We start from the raw sequence: 17,157 nt of genomic DNA on the forward strand, positions 1-17,157 counted from the left end.
TTCTTTGACAGACCTGCGGGTGGCTATCTTAAAACAGAAAAACTTCAAAAACAGACTCCAACGAGAGACTGCTGAGCTGGAATTGATATGCAAACTAGACACAATCAACTCAGGGCTAAATAGGGATTGGGAATGGCTGAGCCATTACAAACATTGAATCTATCTCCCCTTGTAAGTATTTTCACACTTGCTTCTTATCAAACTGTCTGTACTGAACCATCTTGATTATCACTTCAAAAGTTTTTTTTCTCTTACTTAATTGGCCTCTCAGAGTTGGTAAGACAACTCCCACCTGTTCATGCTCTCTGTATGTGTGTGTATATATATCTCCTCAATATATGGTTCACTCTTTATGCATCCGAAGAAGTGGGTTGTAGCCCACGAAAGCTTATGCTCTAATAAATTTGTTAGTCTCTAAGGTGCCACAAGTACTCCTGTTATTTTTGCGGATACAGACTAACACGGCTGCTACTCTGAAACTTGTTATACACTGTTGCCATCTACTGGATATTGATGGAAGCAGCAGTAAAACAGAGAACAGAAACCAGAGACCCCTGGGCAAGCGTCCAAAAGAAATAAGAGGACTGTTCTCCTCCGACAAATCCCAAAGAGGGTATGTAAATGGAGGTTACAGAGGTGGATCTCAAAGTTTTGCTGAACCCCCATGGCTAGCCTCTCCCTTCCTCCAGGGTCACAGGACAAAGAAGAGAAGTTTGCTGAACCCACAAAAGAAGCTACAGAATTCAGAAGAGTTACCAGACACTTGGACCAGCTCTGTGGCCAGCTCTCCCCACTCCTAGGGTTACAGGCCTGAGAAGAAGCAGTGACATTCCATTTCAAAGATTAAGTAACTGAAAGTTTCCTTGCTGAGTCTGTACTTTCTAGTGGGACCCCAAGGAACCATACGTGTGATTTTAACTGAGTAATGCTAGCTGCATAGTGCTCCATTGTAAGTCCAAGTAAACTGGCCCAAGAGACTCTCAAACAACTTTTAAGCAATTGCCTTTGATGTTTTAAATTAGTCCCTTTTATATTCAACACTAGAAAGAGCAGGGATCACATTGCTAAGAGTGCCTTAAGACCCATAGATTACAAGGCCAGAAGGGAACATTGTGATCATCTAGTCCAGCAGTTCTCAAACTTCATTGCACCGCGACCCCCTTCTGACATCAAAAATTATTACATGACCCCAGGTGGGGGTGGAGTGGGGGAATTCCTGGAGCCCGAGCCTGTGCCCCCCCGGGCTGAAGCATTCAGGCTTTGGCTGCAGCCCCGGGCAGCAGGGCTCAGGTTTCGGCTTCAGTCCCGGGCCCCAGCAAGTCTAACGCTGGCCCTGGCGACCCCATAAAATGGGGCCCCGACTCACAGTTTGAGAACTGCTGATCTAGTCTAACCTCCCTATAACACAGGGCAGAGAACTTCCCCAAACTAATTTCTAGAGCAAATGTTTTAGAAAATTATCCAATCTTGATTTAAAAACCCTCAGGGATGGAGAATCCACCACAACCCTTCGTAAGTTGTTCCAATGGTTAATTATGCTCACCATTAGAAAATTTACTCCGTATTTCCAGTCCGAATTTCTCTAGCTTCAACTTCCAGCCATCGGATCGTGTTAGACCTTTCTCTACTAGATTGAGGAGTCCATTATTAAATATTTGTTCCCCATGTAGGTACTTACTGTAATCAAGTCATCCCTTTGGCATATAACACCATTTAAAGGGACATTGGCAAGGTTGCCAGGGCAAAAATGTAACTAATCTTTTCTCATTAGCTCTGTTTTTTGCACAGTCTGTACAATTGTTTCCCAGTGTTATTCCCCCCCCCCCCCCCCGAAAACAAATTCAACTTGAAGAAGGGTGAGGTCACTAGGACCCTATGTGAGGGCACTTTCCATAGAGTGGCGAGGACAGGAGGTTCAGGAAATCATTGGTGTAGAGGAAAACATGGAGACAGATACCCTGCTCAAGGAACTACAAGCTAAGGGGAGGAGGAAGATGGGGCATAGAGAGACAAGTGGGTCCACATGAAGATTTCCTTAGGATTGTGGAAACAATAGCTGCTTGAAGGAAGAGGGGAAAGAGAGGAGATGGTATTTACTTTCCTGAACCAGTGGCAGATTACCGCACGAGCCAATGGGGCCCATGCCCAGGGGCCCAGCCAATTTGGGGCCCTGTGATGGGGTGGACTAAGCCCTGAGGCCCCCTGCTGGAGGCCTTGTGGCCCTGCCACACCCACCCCAGAAAAGGGCAGTAGAGAGGTCCTCCAAGCTGCCTAGAGCGGCTGTGTGGGAAGTAGCCAATCAGGGCCCAGAAGGCTAGTATAAGAAGAGCTGTAGGGCCAGTGCCAGTTCTGCTCCTTACTAGAGCTGGAGGAGCTTGGATGGGGCTCTGTGCTGGGACTCCACCAGGACAAGGCCCTGAGGTAAGGGCAGGGGTGGTCCTTAGGCATATGCGGCTGTGTAGGGCACCCCTGGGTCTTAGTGTCCTCCCACCCACCTCTTCCTTTCCCTGTTCTGACCCTTCCTGCAGGCTCCCCAGTCTTCCTCCAGAGGGGATCTAGTACTTAAAAGTGAAAAAGCCTCCAGACTGCCAGACCTATTAGCACAACACTGAAACTGTTAGCGAGCCATTCACGGGGTAATGGAGCCATTTACTGACAAAAACAGTTGTGCATCACTGGCATGTTTACTCAGGACATGTCAGTCTACAGGACCTTAGTTTAAAATTTGTTTTAAAAATATTTCATTAGTGTGATGGTGAAGATGATAAAATCACATCTCTAAAAAACCCTCGCATAGATTTTTAGATGCACAATCTGAGGATTCATCTTTAGCCTTAAATGCTTGGATCTTCAGACATCGTTTTTAAAATAAATCCTTCAAAAGACCTCCCCCCCCCCCCGCCCCCCCCACGGTATCTAAAATACACACGCGAGCCTGGGCTGCCACGGGGCACAGGGTCACCAGTTTAATAATACTGCAGAGGGCCCCATAAATCCTAAGGCCGGCCTGGGTAAGTGAAGAATGTGCTGGAGTCATGGGGAAGTGGCTCAGGGAATTGTAGCAGCAACGCAGTTTATTTAAAGGGAAATGGTGGATGGCTGCTCTCTATAGGGTCCCTGGGCTGGGACCTGCAGTAGAGGGAGGGCCTGGGTCCCCCCTCCCACCAGCCACTGGGAAAGTGGCCTGGACTTTGATGCACCCCAGAAGGGGAACTGAATTCTTTTAGTGGCCCAGCTGAAGAGCTGGGGCCCGAAAGGCCTGGAGAAGCAAAGAGCCTTCAGGGAGGGAGCCCTGGGGGATGTGGCCCCACACCAGAGCTGGGACTGCTTAAAGAGCAGAGATAACTGAAGGAGCCCAAAAGGGGCTGAGAGACAGTTTGGCCAGCGTATTGTGATAGGTAGGGCCCTACCAAATTCATGGCCCATTTTGGTCAATTTCATGGTCATAGGATTTTAAAAATAGTAAATGTTATGATTTCAGAGTTTAAATCTGAAACTTCACAGTGTTGTAATTGTAGCGGTCCTGTGTGTGTGTGTGTGTGGGAGGCACAAGGTTATTGTGGGGGGAGGAGGGGTTGCGGTATTGCTACCCTTACTTCTGCGCTGCTGGTGGCGGCGGCGCTGCCTTCAGAGCTGGGCGGCTGGAGAGCGACGGCTGCTGGCCGGGAGCCCAGCTCTGAAGGCAGAGCCGCCGCCAGCAGCAGCGCAGAAGAAAGGAAGGATGGCACGGTATGGTATTGCCACCCTTACTTCTGTGCTGCTGCTGGCGGGGCGCTGCTTTCAGAGCTGGGCACCTGGCCAACAGCTGCCACTTTCCAGCCGCCCAGCTCTGAAGGCAGCGCAGGAGAAAGGGTGGCAATATCACGACCCCCTTAAAATAAAGTTGTGACCCCCCCCCCCCCGGAACTCCCTTTCAGGTCAGGACCCCCCATTTGAGAAATGCTGGTCTCCCCTGTGAAATCTGTATAGCATAGGGTAAAAGCACACACAAGACCAGATTTCACAGGAGGAGACCAGATTTCACAGTTTGTGACACGTTTTTCATGGCTGTGAATTTGGTAGGCCCCTAGTGATAGGCCCTGCTGGACTGATTGGAGAGTGAGCCCCGGGATAGTGCTGCCGATCGAAGGATCCTACAGAGGGTGCTGAGAAGGGGTTTGCTTTGCTTTTATCACACAGACAGTGTGTGACTCGGCTGGAGGATGAGTCACCAAAGACCCACCACAGACAGGTGGAGAGAGAGTGCAGGCACATGCACTCAGCCAGGGGGTGCTCGCGAGAGGTGACTGTGACCCCATTCCAGGCCCCCAGTTAAATTCCACCCCACCCACTGTGGCCCCAGGCCTGGAGGGACTCTCGTTCCCTGCCGCAGCCCTGGGGCAGTGCTTTTCTGGTCTCTGTGCTGCTGGGGGGGGTGGAAAGAAGTGAGCAGGATGGGGCTGCCAGGGAAGGGGTGGAATGGGGTGGGGCTGTGGATTGGGGTTGCAGGTTAAAGGGGTGGAATGGGGGTGGGGCTGCAGGTGGAAAGGCTGGGGCAGGGGCCCCATCACTTGCTCCAGCCCAGGGCCTCAGGAGACCTTGATCGGCCTCTGTCCTGAACACTGAACTTGGTCAGATATTGCTGCTCCTTTCTACAAATGATTTCAGGAGTGTGTGTTTCCATTTGCCAGGATGTTAATTTTTTTTGGCAATTCAGATAAAATTGGCAACTTTCCCTGTCAATCTGGGAACTACTGGATGCATTCCCTGAAAACACAATGGTAAACTGTCTCAGATGTGAGATCTTGGAAGCATGTAAATGTCAGACTATTATATTGAGCAGTGCCAGATGCTATGGGCAAAGGGGATCTTTGTAGACTAGTGTGTGTGTGTGTGTGTGTGTGTGTGCCCCCAGAGACCCAGATCCTGCCGGGGCTCTGGAGGCTGATAGGTTGCCTGTTTCAGCAAAAGTTTAGTTGAGTCTGCAAAAAAAATGCAGCAAAACATTTCACCTCAGCGAATGGGCATTTTCCAACGACACTGGGAAATGTCCAGCCAGCAACACTCCTAAATAGAAGCAGCACCTGCTCTGTCCATCTTTCAGAGAGATTAGTCCACTGCAGGATGGGCAGGACTTAAAACCAACAGGTTTGGAATCCAACATTTGAGGTGCCCTGTTGTGACCCAGAGCCTATTGATGCCAATTGGCAGAGGGCACCAGGGATGCATTGGGGTTTTTTACAGGTTATCATACTGCCAGGTTTACTGGTTGTCATAGTCATTTTGAAATGTACATACAGATATTTAAAGAGTTATGAACCTATACTGGAAATTATGTTCTCAAAGCCTTGGAATTAAGGCAGGTAAACAGGAGGTGACTGATTACTTCCAGGCAGAGGGTAACAGAAGCACATCTCCCTGTCTGGTCATTGTGTGTGATCTGCTTGTGATCTGCTTCACAATGCAGATCTATTTGCATATGCAGCCAAAATGCTAATCGAGACTGAAATCTTCGAGAGGAAATGTACAGCGGGAGGGGATCCTGTTTTTGAGTACAGATAATGGATTGTTTGGGTATAGCTGGGGGACAGAGGTACCCCCCTGCATCTTTAACTGAGAAGACAAGTTGACAGCGTGACTTGTCCATGAATGGAAGATCACAGCCGAGCCTGGCTGTAAAATGCTGGAAGGGCTTTGGGGTGACCATTGCTCCAGAAGATGTGAAAATATCTTGTTAGTTAAGTCTAGGTTCTAGGATGCATGTTATGATTTTATTTTATATGTAACCATTCGTTTCCAATATTTTTACTTGATATCTCTAGAATCTCTTCTTTGTTATATCACCTTTTGCTTGTTTTCACTATAAACATATCTAGGTGCTGTGTGATCAGTGGAGCTCTGATCTAGGCTGTAACCAATAAGATGAGGGGCAGGGTTCCTGTGGGAGCAGCGAGTCTGTGAATACTGTGAGTGCCCAGTGATTCAGGGGCTGGACACTCCAGGGAGAAGCTCACAGGGCTCAGGGGTTGGTGTGGGCCTTTTGCTAACCTGCAGAGGAACAGCAGAGCCTACACAGGCTGAGAGGGGAAGGCTTGTGTTGCCTGTGGCTGGTGGAGTCAGGGAACTGACCCATGGCAGGCACAGACAGCGCCCCCTCATGCTAAGGGTATGTGGTAGCGAGGTGCCTCACCACCCATTGTACCACCAGGAAGCATCACATCCGTACAGGGAGGTCTGTATGGTGGGTTGCACAGGGGGCTTGTCCAGGGAGGTCTGACTGTCAGTATTTATTCCAGACAGGTCACAGATGTTCCTCGGGATCATATATCAGAGATCAGAGGAGATCAGAAGAGTTTTGAGAGATTTAGCTGGAGCTAAGAACTAGTGGCTCAGACACGCTGCCACACGTGGTAAGAGGAACCTGAGGGAAGGTCATGGCCACTCTGCCCTTTATGCCCTCTCATGGGAGCAGTAGGAGACACACAATGCATGTGCGGCTCCATCGGACACTGCTATTGAGAACCCCAATCTCACATGTGCACCTACAGTGGGATCCACACTGATGCATACCCGGAAGAACATGGAGCTCAGAGATATCCCCGGATTTAGCTTTCAATCATTAAACATAAAAGCAATTAACTCATTGTGACGTTACATCCCATATTCTTATGGAAATATGCTTACGATATGGCTACGGCATAAGGTATCATCGGAAAGCTTATAATATACTGAATGTGATTATCTAATTTGTATGCATGTATCATTTCTGTATCTAAAGCAGGGGTCTCAAACTCAATTTACCTTAGGGCCAGTGCCAGTCCTCAGATCCTCCCAGCGGGCCAATGTCACTCATGCCCCCCAAAACTCTGCCCCCGCACCTGCCTAAGGCTCTGGGACAGAGTTTGGCTGGGGGAGGAGGTCTGGGGTAGGTGATTGGGGTGCAGGCTCTGGGAGGGAGTTTGGGTGCAGAAGGGGTGAGTGGTTGGGCTCTGGGAGGGAGTTTGGGTGGGGGAGGGGGTCTGGGGTGTAGGCTCTAGGATGGAGTTTGGGGATGGGAGGGGGTATGAGGAAAGGGGGTTCAGGCTCTGGGAGGGAGTTTGGGGGCTGGGTGTGTGTGGGGATGGGGTGCAGGCTCTGGGAGGGAGTGTGGGGACAGGAGGGGGTATGAGGGGTGGGGCTGCAGGCTCTGGGAGGGGGTCAGGGGTGCTGTGCTTACCTGGGGCTCCAAGGTGGGGCAGGCCAGGGGGCCTCCGTGCGCTTCTGCCCCCAGGCACCACCCCTGCAGCATCCTATTGGCTGCAGGGGCACTCGGGGTGGGGACAGAAGTGCGCGGAGGCACAGCCCCGCCCCTGGGCCAAAGGGAGGGGCCGGCAGCCGCTGGAGCGAGCAGGCAGACACCGCTCAGCTCCGCTGCGCTGCTGGGGCCCCTGAGGGGGAAGCGCCCGGGGGCGGCAGGTGGGGCCAAGGGAGAGACCCAGTCCCAAAACTTCTGGAGCCCCGCGGGCCACGTTGGGGAGGCTTGCGGGCCGCAGATGGCCCGCGGGCTGGGAGTTTCAGACCCCTGATCTAAAGTTAGGAATATTGACTATGTAACAATTACAACTCTGTGTATTTGGGAGACACCCACCAGACAACAGGCCATCAGCCTTGATGGGCCATTAGGAAGAAACAATAAGACTGTGAAGATACTAATCTATCTCCTTCCTGAGAGGTATCCTGGGATGTAGCTGTGACGCTACTAGGTCAGGTGGTCCTGTCACCTGGGACTAAACACCATCTTGGACTTCTAGTAATTTTCCATTAAAAGGAGGGGGAGGTCAAGACTGGGAAACGAAAGATTCCCGCCTTATGTAAATCTTGTGTAAGGCTGGGGAGTAAGGCAAACAGAACTCTTCCTGCTCAAGAAGAAAGCCTGCTGAAAGTACCCGAAGAGACAAAGGAACTGAGCAGTGGGAAAGGCAAGGGCTGAGTCCAGATGAAGACAGGAGTCTAGTCTGTAAAGAGAAATACCTGGAACTCTAAGCTACAGAAACTCTGCAACTTTTATGAGCTTACATTGAATACATTTCTCTACAGTGCAAAACAATATCATTTTGGGTGGACTTTCCAGAGGGGAGCTGCACTTGAGTGCTGGGCGATTTCCTAGCTGAGTTTTCTCAGAGAGCCGTTTGCAGACTCTGTGATTCTACAGCTGGTGCATCCCTACCTGTGTGTGCTGCCAGAGAGCCTAAGTCAGCAAAACAGGGAGAGGGAGCCCAGCCTCGTGGAGCAGGCAGGCTCAGTGAAATAAATCCCAGTACATCAGGTGGCATCCCAGAATGGGGGGTCCAACCCATCACATTTACTTTAAAATATATCTGATTCTACAGGTGTAAGTTTCCTCTCTTCTTTGCTCAGTTGAGTTCAGGTTGAGCCGTGCCTTCTATTTAAAAGATGACTCTTCTAAGTACTCTAAAACCTGCATGCTTATTCAGCTTGTCTTGAAATTGTGTGCCCCATGGAGGAGCTAGGTAAGGTTACTAGTGCAAATTTGGTGTCCTTTGAGCACAGGGTTCCTGAGATACACCCCCCGCCCCAAACAAAACAAAACCACATTTCACAAAATCAGCAGCTTCTGACAATGTTTATTTTTGCACACGTGGGGCTCAAACCGTGGCTTTCACCATCCCCCACCGGTTGCTCAAAGTTCATCTCCACGTGTGCCCCTTGGGGGAAGCTCCATTGAAAACATTCACGGAAGAGCTCAGCTCTCTAGACTGGTACATGGCAAACACTCATGCAACGAAGAGAGTGAAATGGGCATAGGCAGCAAGACGAGGCAAGAGGCTTTCCAGCCACCCTCTGATCAGATGACGTGGGTGGCTCAAGGGGACATGCTACACCCCTGCACTGGAAAGCTGAACCCGGCACGTGGCAGAGATCTGAGAAGGATTTGTAGGAACAGGGCTAGTAGCTGCGTCTCAAGGGTTTTTTAACTTTTGGGGAATGTGCCCTGCTAATTTGTACAGTGACTTTAGAAGAAGTTCAAACCACTTTCTCATAGACAATAAACTACACATGCTCTCCGCTGATGTGGGAATGATGGCAGGGCATGTTGCTACTGTCTCCACCTGCAGTAGCATAGGACAGCGTCAGCCCTGATTGCTCAGTCAGCACAAGTTGGCTGGAGGCAAGATGAAAGACCGGATAATGTAATCATGTTTCTTGAACAATGGAAATGATCACTTGAAGGCCAAGGGGTTCCCGCGTCACAGCCCCTTAAACAGGAAGTACTCGTGACATTTTTCATTGAGTGCACCAAGGCCTTACCCTCAACTAAATGGCATTTCTGTTTTTTCCTGTTTGTCTAAACTTTTGAATGCTGCAACTGATCAATTCCAAAATTTGAGGGAAAGTTCTAGACATTGGTGACCAGAACCCTACTGATTTTGGGGAAAATCAGAAAGCGGAAAGAGGGGATAATGGGGCCACATGAAGCCCCCACTGGCTCTTTAGCATAGCCACTGCCTCAGGGACCCCCTTCCACTGTCTATAGATCAAACAACTGGTTAAAAATGTACCAATACCCCATCTCAGCACTGCCTATCCTCCCAATAGAGTTTAAATGTTGAAATCCTGAGTGACTTATCACTCACCCAGAAAGATGACTAATGGTGAGGGGCAAGGCCCCTGGCCCGGGGTGGAGGAAATGGGGTACTCTGGTTTGGGGGGAGGAGAAGGGGAAATGGCAGAGTTAGATTGGGGTACCCTGGTATGGGGGGGGGGGGGGAAATGAGGGACAGTCTCAGAGCCCCAGGCATGGCAGGGAAGGGGAAAGAGGGAAAGGGCTTAATGAAGGTTCACACAGAGCCCCTGCCATGAGGGAGAATGGGAGCCTCTGCTGTGGGAGGGGGAGGAGCATGGGCAGAGATGGGAGAATAGGGATGGGGGACCCTGGACTGGGGAGAGGGAGGCCACACAGTGCCCCTGGCATGGGTAGGGGGAAGGTGGGAATGCAGAGGAAGGGGAATAGGGCACACAGAATTCCTGAGGTGGGGGAAAAGAGATTGGGGGGTAGGGTATCCGGGCATGCAGAGCAGCTTAAATGGGGGTGGGGGGTAAAATGGAGCGTATGGGGTGAAGTGGGAATAGGGGGCACACAGAGCCCCTGCTAGGGAATATGGGGCAGGGTCAGAGCTGTGAAGGGGAATGCAGACTTGCGGAGAAGCAGTGATAAAACCGGGCTGTTTGGCAGCGTGCAGGGAGGGGAGGTGGATGGGGTAGGGGGTATAAATAGGAAGAAGGGTTGGGAGGGTTTAGGCCAGTGGAAGAGGGAGGAGACTGGGGGAGTGGAAGGGGAGGAGATGGAGTAGGTGAAAGTGGGAGAGGTGAGGAGTAAGGGCAGGGGCCTAGTCACCTCCACATTCTTCCCTCCCTTGCCACTGTGCTGGGATCTGGAGTGCCTTCCCCTCTGAGCTCTGCTGCCAGTCCCCTATGCTGTGCTGGGAGCTGGGGGTCTGATCCCCTCTCACTGCCCCCATATGTGAACCAGAATCTCAAAAGGACCCTACCCCTCTGGGAGGAAGTCTGAGCCCCTTCCCCCATCCCTCCATGTGAGCTGGGATCCAGAGAGCCCTGCCACTCTGGGGAGTATGAACCCCTCTCCCTGTCCCCCATATGTGTGGTGGGATTGGAGGCCTTGCCTTGCTGCAGGAAGTCTGAATAATAGATTCCAAGGCCAGAAGGGCTCATTCTGATCATGTAGTCTGATCTCCCGTATAACAAAGAAAAACTAGGACATTCTCTGACAAAAAACTTTGTTAATGCAGAGTTTAAGGTTGCTCAGGAGTATCTCCTACCTTTCCAGAACTCTGAGTTCAGCAAAACTTAACCTCTGAAACCCAAGGAATAGAGAGTTAAGGTACCTGCCAATGCCACCTTAACTCTGCCCTCTGAGCAATGTTGCTAAGACCTAGGTAAGACAGTGGTCCGAATGAGCTCTCCATCTACTGCTGAACTGGAGGAAAAGACCTCGTGAACTGACCACACCAGATATATCTGTTAGTCTGTAAGGTGCCACAGGACTCTTTGTTGCTTTTTACAGATCCAGACTAACACGGCTACCCCTCTGATACATATCTGCACAGACACATACATCTTGCCAAGGTGATACATTTTGGCTGGTTTGGGTTAAAATTCACTAAGGGTACGTCTACACTTACTTCCTGGTTCGGCGGCAGGCAATCGATCTTCTGGGATCGATTTATCGCGTCTTGTCTAGACGCGATAAATCGATCCCGGATCGATCCCGGAAGTGCTCGCCGTCGACGCCGGTACTCCAGCTCGGCGAGAGGAGTACGCGGCATCGACGGGGGAGCCTGCCTGCCGCGTCTGGACCCGCGGTAAGTTCGGACTAAGGTACGCAAATTCAGCTACGTTATTAACGTAGCTGAATTTGCGTACCTTAGTCCGAAGTGGGGGGTTAGTGTGGACCAGGCCTTAGTCTTGGATGCAGAGGTAATGTTATCCCTCTTTGATGACTAAAGGGCAGCAGAACTGTACTTAATATGCCCTAATTGACGCATATTAGCTACGGTCACCATAACTGTAATCTCACTCACTAACAATGGGGGCAGGGAGCTCTTTCCAAGTAAAAAACAGAGGGGACAGGGCAGCTGTTACTAGTGGTGAGCCGTGGGTTTAAGGGTCCTAGATACTTATGACATTCCAGGGTGCAAGCCAGAGCACTGAGAGACTGTCACCACTTGCCCTGCAACGTGGGGTGCCTCACAATGCTTGACTGCTGCAGCTCCCAACCTGGGCTTCTCACAGCCAGACACCCTGAGTGTCTGTGTGTAGCCATAGCCCGGGGCCAACAGCTCGGACCCTCTGACTGTAGGTGAGAAATTGCATGAAACCAGGATTATAATCGGTTACATTTTAGACACTGGAAAGTGTGCTTTATTTTGTTACATTTGTACCTATTTTCGGTCTCTATGATCTCTGCTTAGTATCACTTAACTCTCTGCTCTTTATTAATACATTTATAATAAAACAATAAGTTTACCTCAGAGTAGTTCTATTAAGGTAAGGAGCATGTCCTCAGCGGAGCTAACAGGCTAGAGCAGTGGTTTTCAAACTTTTTTTTCTGGCGACCCAGTTGAAGAAAATTATTGATGTCCGTGACCCAACGGAGCTGGAGATGAGGAGTTTGGGGTGTGGGAGGGGCTCAGGGCTGGGGCAGAAGGTTGGGGTGCGGGGGTGAGGGCTGCAGGGTGGGGCCGGGAATGAGGGATTCAGGTTGTGGGAGGGGGCTCTGGGCTGGGGCAGGGGGTTGGGGTGTGGGAGGGGGTCAGGGCTTTGGGCTGGGGGTGCAGATTCTGGGGTGGGGCTGGGGGGATTGGGGTGCAGGAAGGGGCTCCAGGTTTGGGGGGGCTCAGGGCTGGGGCAGGGGATTAGGGCACGGGGTTGGGGCGCGGGCTTATCTCAGGCGGCTCCCGGTCAGTGGCGCAGCGGGGGTGCAGAGGCAGGCTTCCTGCCTGTCCTGGCACCGTGGACCGTGCTGCACCCTGGAAGTGGCCAGCAGCAGGTCCGGCTCCAAGGCGGAGGTGTGCAAGTGGCTCTGCGCGGCTCTTGCCTGCAGGCACCTCCCCACAGCTCCCATTGGCCAGGAACCGGCCAATGGGAGTACGGAGCCGGTGCTCAGGGCGAGGACAGCGTGTGGAGCCCTGTGGCCCCCCCACCTAGGAGCCGGACCTGCTGCTGGCTGCTTCCGGGTCGCAGCGCAGTGTCAGAAGAGGTAGGGACTAGTAGCCTGCCTTAGCCGGGCAGCACCGCTGACGGGACTTTTACCGGCCCGGTCGGCGGTGCTAACCAGAGCCGCCGTGACCCAATGCCTTACAATCTGCGACCCAGTTCTGGGTCACGACCCGCAGTTTTAAAACCACTGGGCTAGTGTGTGTGTGTGTTCTGGCTCTTTGGAGGCACTGGACTTAACTTCTGTGAATGTCCAGTGAGAGGGACTGGACACTACAGAGAGAAAGCAGGTTTCGCTGAATGTTACTTACAAGGCAAAGTTAAGACTGGCAGAGTCTCAGAGTTTGCTGGTGTGGCAGGGAGCTGGCGCACGGTTTAAGATCCAGCAAAATTCTCTTACTGAGGCAGAGAGGTAACACAGTGGCTTATGGTTCCGGGCTCCTTGAGGGAGGTGCCATGGGGCTCAAATGGGTTTTGTTTTGTAATTAAGAGGAATCCCTAGATATTGAACCCAGCCTTTGTTACTGCCAATACCAGCTGGCAGAAGGGTTACACATCTGCTACCTTTGTAGATAGTGCAGCATGTGCATTCAATAGGGCATATGCCCACTGTAGGACACAGTCAAAGGCAAAACTTGCATGCAGCTGAGGTTCCTGTTCAGAGCACTACCTGCACCTGCCCTACACTCAGACACTGAGCCTACTCCATAAAACATCCCCATCTCTCCTGCATCTCTCCTTTCACATTAGCATACAGGGTTCCTATAACACAGCACTTTTATTTCTCCCCATAACAGCCACACCGTACTCCCACATCCCACCTCACTGCCCACAATCCCCCTCAGTATCGCTACAGGCACAACTACACAATTGAGTGCTGATATGAGGCAAACTGCCTCCCTCAGGGTACACATATACCCATTGCTTTTCATCACTCAGAGGTGATCATAATCACCTCAGATCATAATCACAGTTCTGCTAAGCTGCCCCAACCAATCCCTCCAGCATTCAGTACAGCTACACGTAACACAGTGAATGCAGCTAGAATGCATGCAGATAACTCCTATAGGCTAGTGCCAGCTCCAGGGGGACAGAGTTAAGGTTGCATTGGTGTCCACCTTTCAGGCGTTAAAGGCTGAATTACCTTAATTCTTTATTTCCTGGTTTTCAGCAGTTTGAGTTGTATTGAACTGGATGTTGTGGAAGAGCACATGATACCACCGGGCAACCTTAACTCGCTAAATCTTTCTCAGTGAACATACACTGGAATCGCCATCCCATAGCTGAAATGCAACCATCTCTAGGGTAGAACATGACAGCTGTTAGCAGCAAACAGCAACACTACAGGACAATTTAGGATAGGGGGAGAAAAATTATTCTGTATTAAACTGAAATTGCAGAGGGAATAATTATCTGCAGATTATCATCCCAAATAAAATTTCACCAGGTCACTCCAAATTCTTGCAAAAAATGCCATGGGACATAACCTTGATTTTACACTTTATATCAAATATTGGATCTCCACCCAAACAGCCACCTAGCACGGGACACTGATTCAGTACCATTTCAGAGGAAATTGAATCCACTACTGAATCACCAATACTTCCTGAAGTGTGACTCTGTATGCTCTGTAGTATCTGCGAAGATCATACCTCCTTGGGATGGCAAGACTGCAGACTACCGTTTTATTATAAGGAGCCTTCTGTATTTTTTTGGTAAATCAATAAAGACAGAAAAACATAAGAATGCTAACACCAAGTGGTGCTTAAGATGCTAATGCAAGGTAAGATTAGAATGACATAGTGAATTCACTTCAGTAAAAGTAGACAGACACATTTAAATACAGTTTGACATCTCATATTGTACTTAAATGGAAAAGAACATAATCCATATAACATTAAATATGTGAAGTGACTCCATGTTTCCTTTAGAGAGGAGAATTGCTTAATTGCTCTGCATTACCATACTGACTATAGCCATGTGCTGATACAGGAGGAGTTCTTTCTAAGGGAGGCGATCTCTCACGAATGGTGAATTTCTCAGAAGAAAGCGTTGTTTTTACTGAATTAGGATTGTGCTCTTTATTCAGCTGTTGCAGCAGGAAGTTGTTTGTGGACACTAAAGACCTGGGCAAGATGGCGAAGAGGTGGTTAAAATGATGCATAAGCATGCATTCATCTGAATGAACTCTGCTAAGATGTGGAATGTATTCCCTGAAATGAGATACTAATTTCCATTTCTTCAAATTCATAGCAAACGAAAAGTTAAAATGAAGTGTGTAGTTCATGCTTCTGTATTTCAAACCAATTATAATAGCAATTACACTTAAGGTTCCATTTATAAATAGTTTATAAGGGGCTAAAATGATTGATGTTATAAACCTGTTACAGGCATAAGTAATGTGTTATGGACAGCTACAAGCACATCAGTAGAAAGAGTTGTACTGTAGATGATAATAAGAAACCTACTGACCTGATGGGCAATTGATTAACCACCCATTAGAACACATGGGACTAGATTCACAAAAGTGGTCTGTTCAGACCTGTGAATATATTAAATCCACTACTTCCATATCAGAGCAATTTTCCTGTGCCATCGAGAACCGCTCTGGAATGTGTGCCTTTGGTTTTGTACATATGTATCTATGATATGCTAGTATGATCTGTCACCACATGCTGATGCATGCAAGCTACCTCTTTTTTGTTTGTTTGTTTGTTCTGATCATTACACATGGTAGCTACATGTCTGAGAGTTTCCTAGCATAACACAACCTCTATTATGGTCATTTTAGGGTTCAGTAAGGAACAGCCTGTCTTCTTCCAGTGACTGACTATGGTTTCAAAGAAGGAAGGAGTAGTTTGTAGTACCAATTTAGATTGGTGCAATGTGGTGAAAATGCTAGAGAAATGTCGATCGACTACATTAGGCTATGGCAACACTACAGTGTAGGGTTGTACCATTGTACTGCTGCTAGTGCAGACACTTGAAGCTGATGGGAGAGAGCTCTCCCATTGACTTAATTAATCCACCCCCAACGAGTGGCGGTAGCTACGTCAGCGGGAGAAGCTCTCCTACCAACATAGTGCTGTCCACACAAGCACTTAGGTCGGTGTAATTTACGTCACTCGGGGGGGTGGCTTATTCACACCCCTGAGTGACATAATTTATACTCACCTAAGCTGTAGCGTGTACATAGCCAGTGTCTAATTAGATTGCTTCTCAGTTTTCAGAGTCACTGTTACAATGAATAAGTATGCTATTTTATATGTCCATAATATGAACGCAGGATTGTCTCTGGGTTTTTGGTTGTTCTATGAGCTGTTGTACAAGATCAGAGTTGTATGGGTCACTACAAAAACTAAAAACTAATTTCCCCATGCTAATTTCCCCCTACTGTTACTCACACCTTCTTGTCAACTGTTTGAAATGGGCCACCCTGATTACCACTACAAAAGTGATTTTTTTCCTCCTGTTGATAATAGCCCACTTTAATTGAATTGTCTCATTAAAACTGACCCCCCACTTGGTAAGGCAACTCCCATCTTTTCATGTACTGTGTGTATATATATCTTCCTACCGTATTTTCCACTCCATGCAGCTGATGAAGTGGGTTTTAGTCCACAAAAGCTTATGCCCAAATAAATGTTTTAGTCTCTAAGGTGCCACAAGTACTCCTCGTTAAGATTACTTGAGTGACATCAACTGTAAAGTTCCTTACTTTTAAAGTTTAGCTGATTTTTTTTTATGTAATCTTAATTTTGATTTTTTTTCCAGGCTAATATGTTTGTATTTTAAGAAAACTACAGTATTCATTCATTTAACCAATTTAGAATTAGAACCTACTTAACGAAGTGTGGCTTTGGCCTATTAAGGTATTTAAGAACTGCTCACCGTCAGGAGTCCCTGACAAACGTATGAGCTCTGCAAACACACCGGTGATACTGGGCTGAGCTTGTGAAGTGTGCCTGGGGCCATGAGGAGTTCGGAACTCCATGCAGGCTTTAGATACATGAGGAAACTGCTTTGAACACACAGATACTTTCCCCCTGAACTAATCAAAGTCTTTACCAAGGTCAAAACATATTTGGATTTTTAGTTCAAGACATTTTGGAAAATGTGTAAGTGAGATCATCAAATGCTTTGTGAGATTTGCCTGAACCTCTGTGAAAAATCCTCCGCTGTTTAAAAGTTCATGCTTCTAAAATCAATCTGCTTGAAATTTCACTTTTGATTAAAAACCGGGCTTATAATGAAAATTATAGTAGCTCACCCCACCCTATGAGTAAGTCAATCATGTTTCTACAAATATACAGTGGAGACAATATAGTGACACAGTGCGAGTCACCGTAATCTAGGTAGATCCCATTTTTAGAAAAGGAGATGAGCCTAAAACCCAATTTGATTTAACGAGTCAGAACTATTTCCCCCCCACCCCCCAATGCA

The 17,157-nt window shown here is 48.8% G+C and overlaps 1 protein-coding gene across 1 annotated transcript in view; it reads right to left on the minus strand.

Annotated features, from left to right (window-relative positions):
* Positions 1 to 14,641: 14,641 nt before the first annotated feature.
* The window catches only part of LRRC36 (leucine rich repeat containing 36), a 45,534-nt gene continuing 43,018 nt past the window's right edge, over positions 14,642 to 17,157 (minus strand). The window contains exon 14 of the mRNA XM_065416836.1: positions 14,642 to 14,840. Coding sequence (XP_065272908.1) covers positions 14,642 to 14,840 — 199 coding nt within the window. The remainder of the gene's footprint in view (positions 14,841 to 17,157) is intronic.

Source organism: Emys orbicularis, chromosome 14 (assembly GCF_028017835.1).
Source record: "Emys orbicularis isolate rEmyOrb1 chromosome 14, rEmyOrb1.hap1, whole genome shotgun sequence".
Lineage (NCBI taxonomy): Eukaryota > Metazoa > Chordata > Testudines > Emydidae > Emys > Emys orbicularis.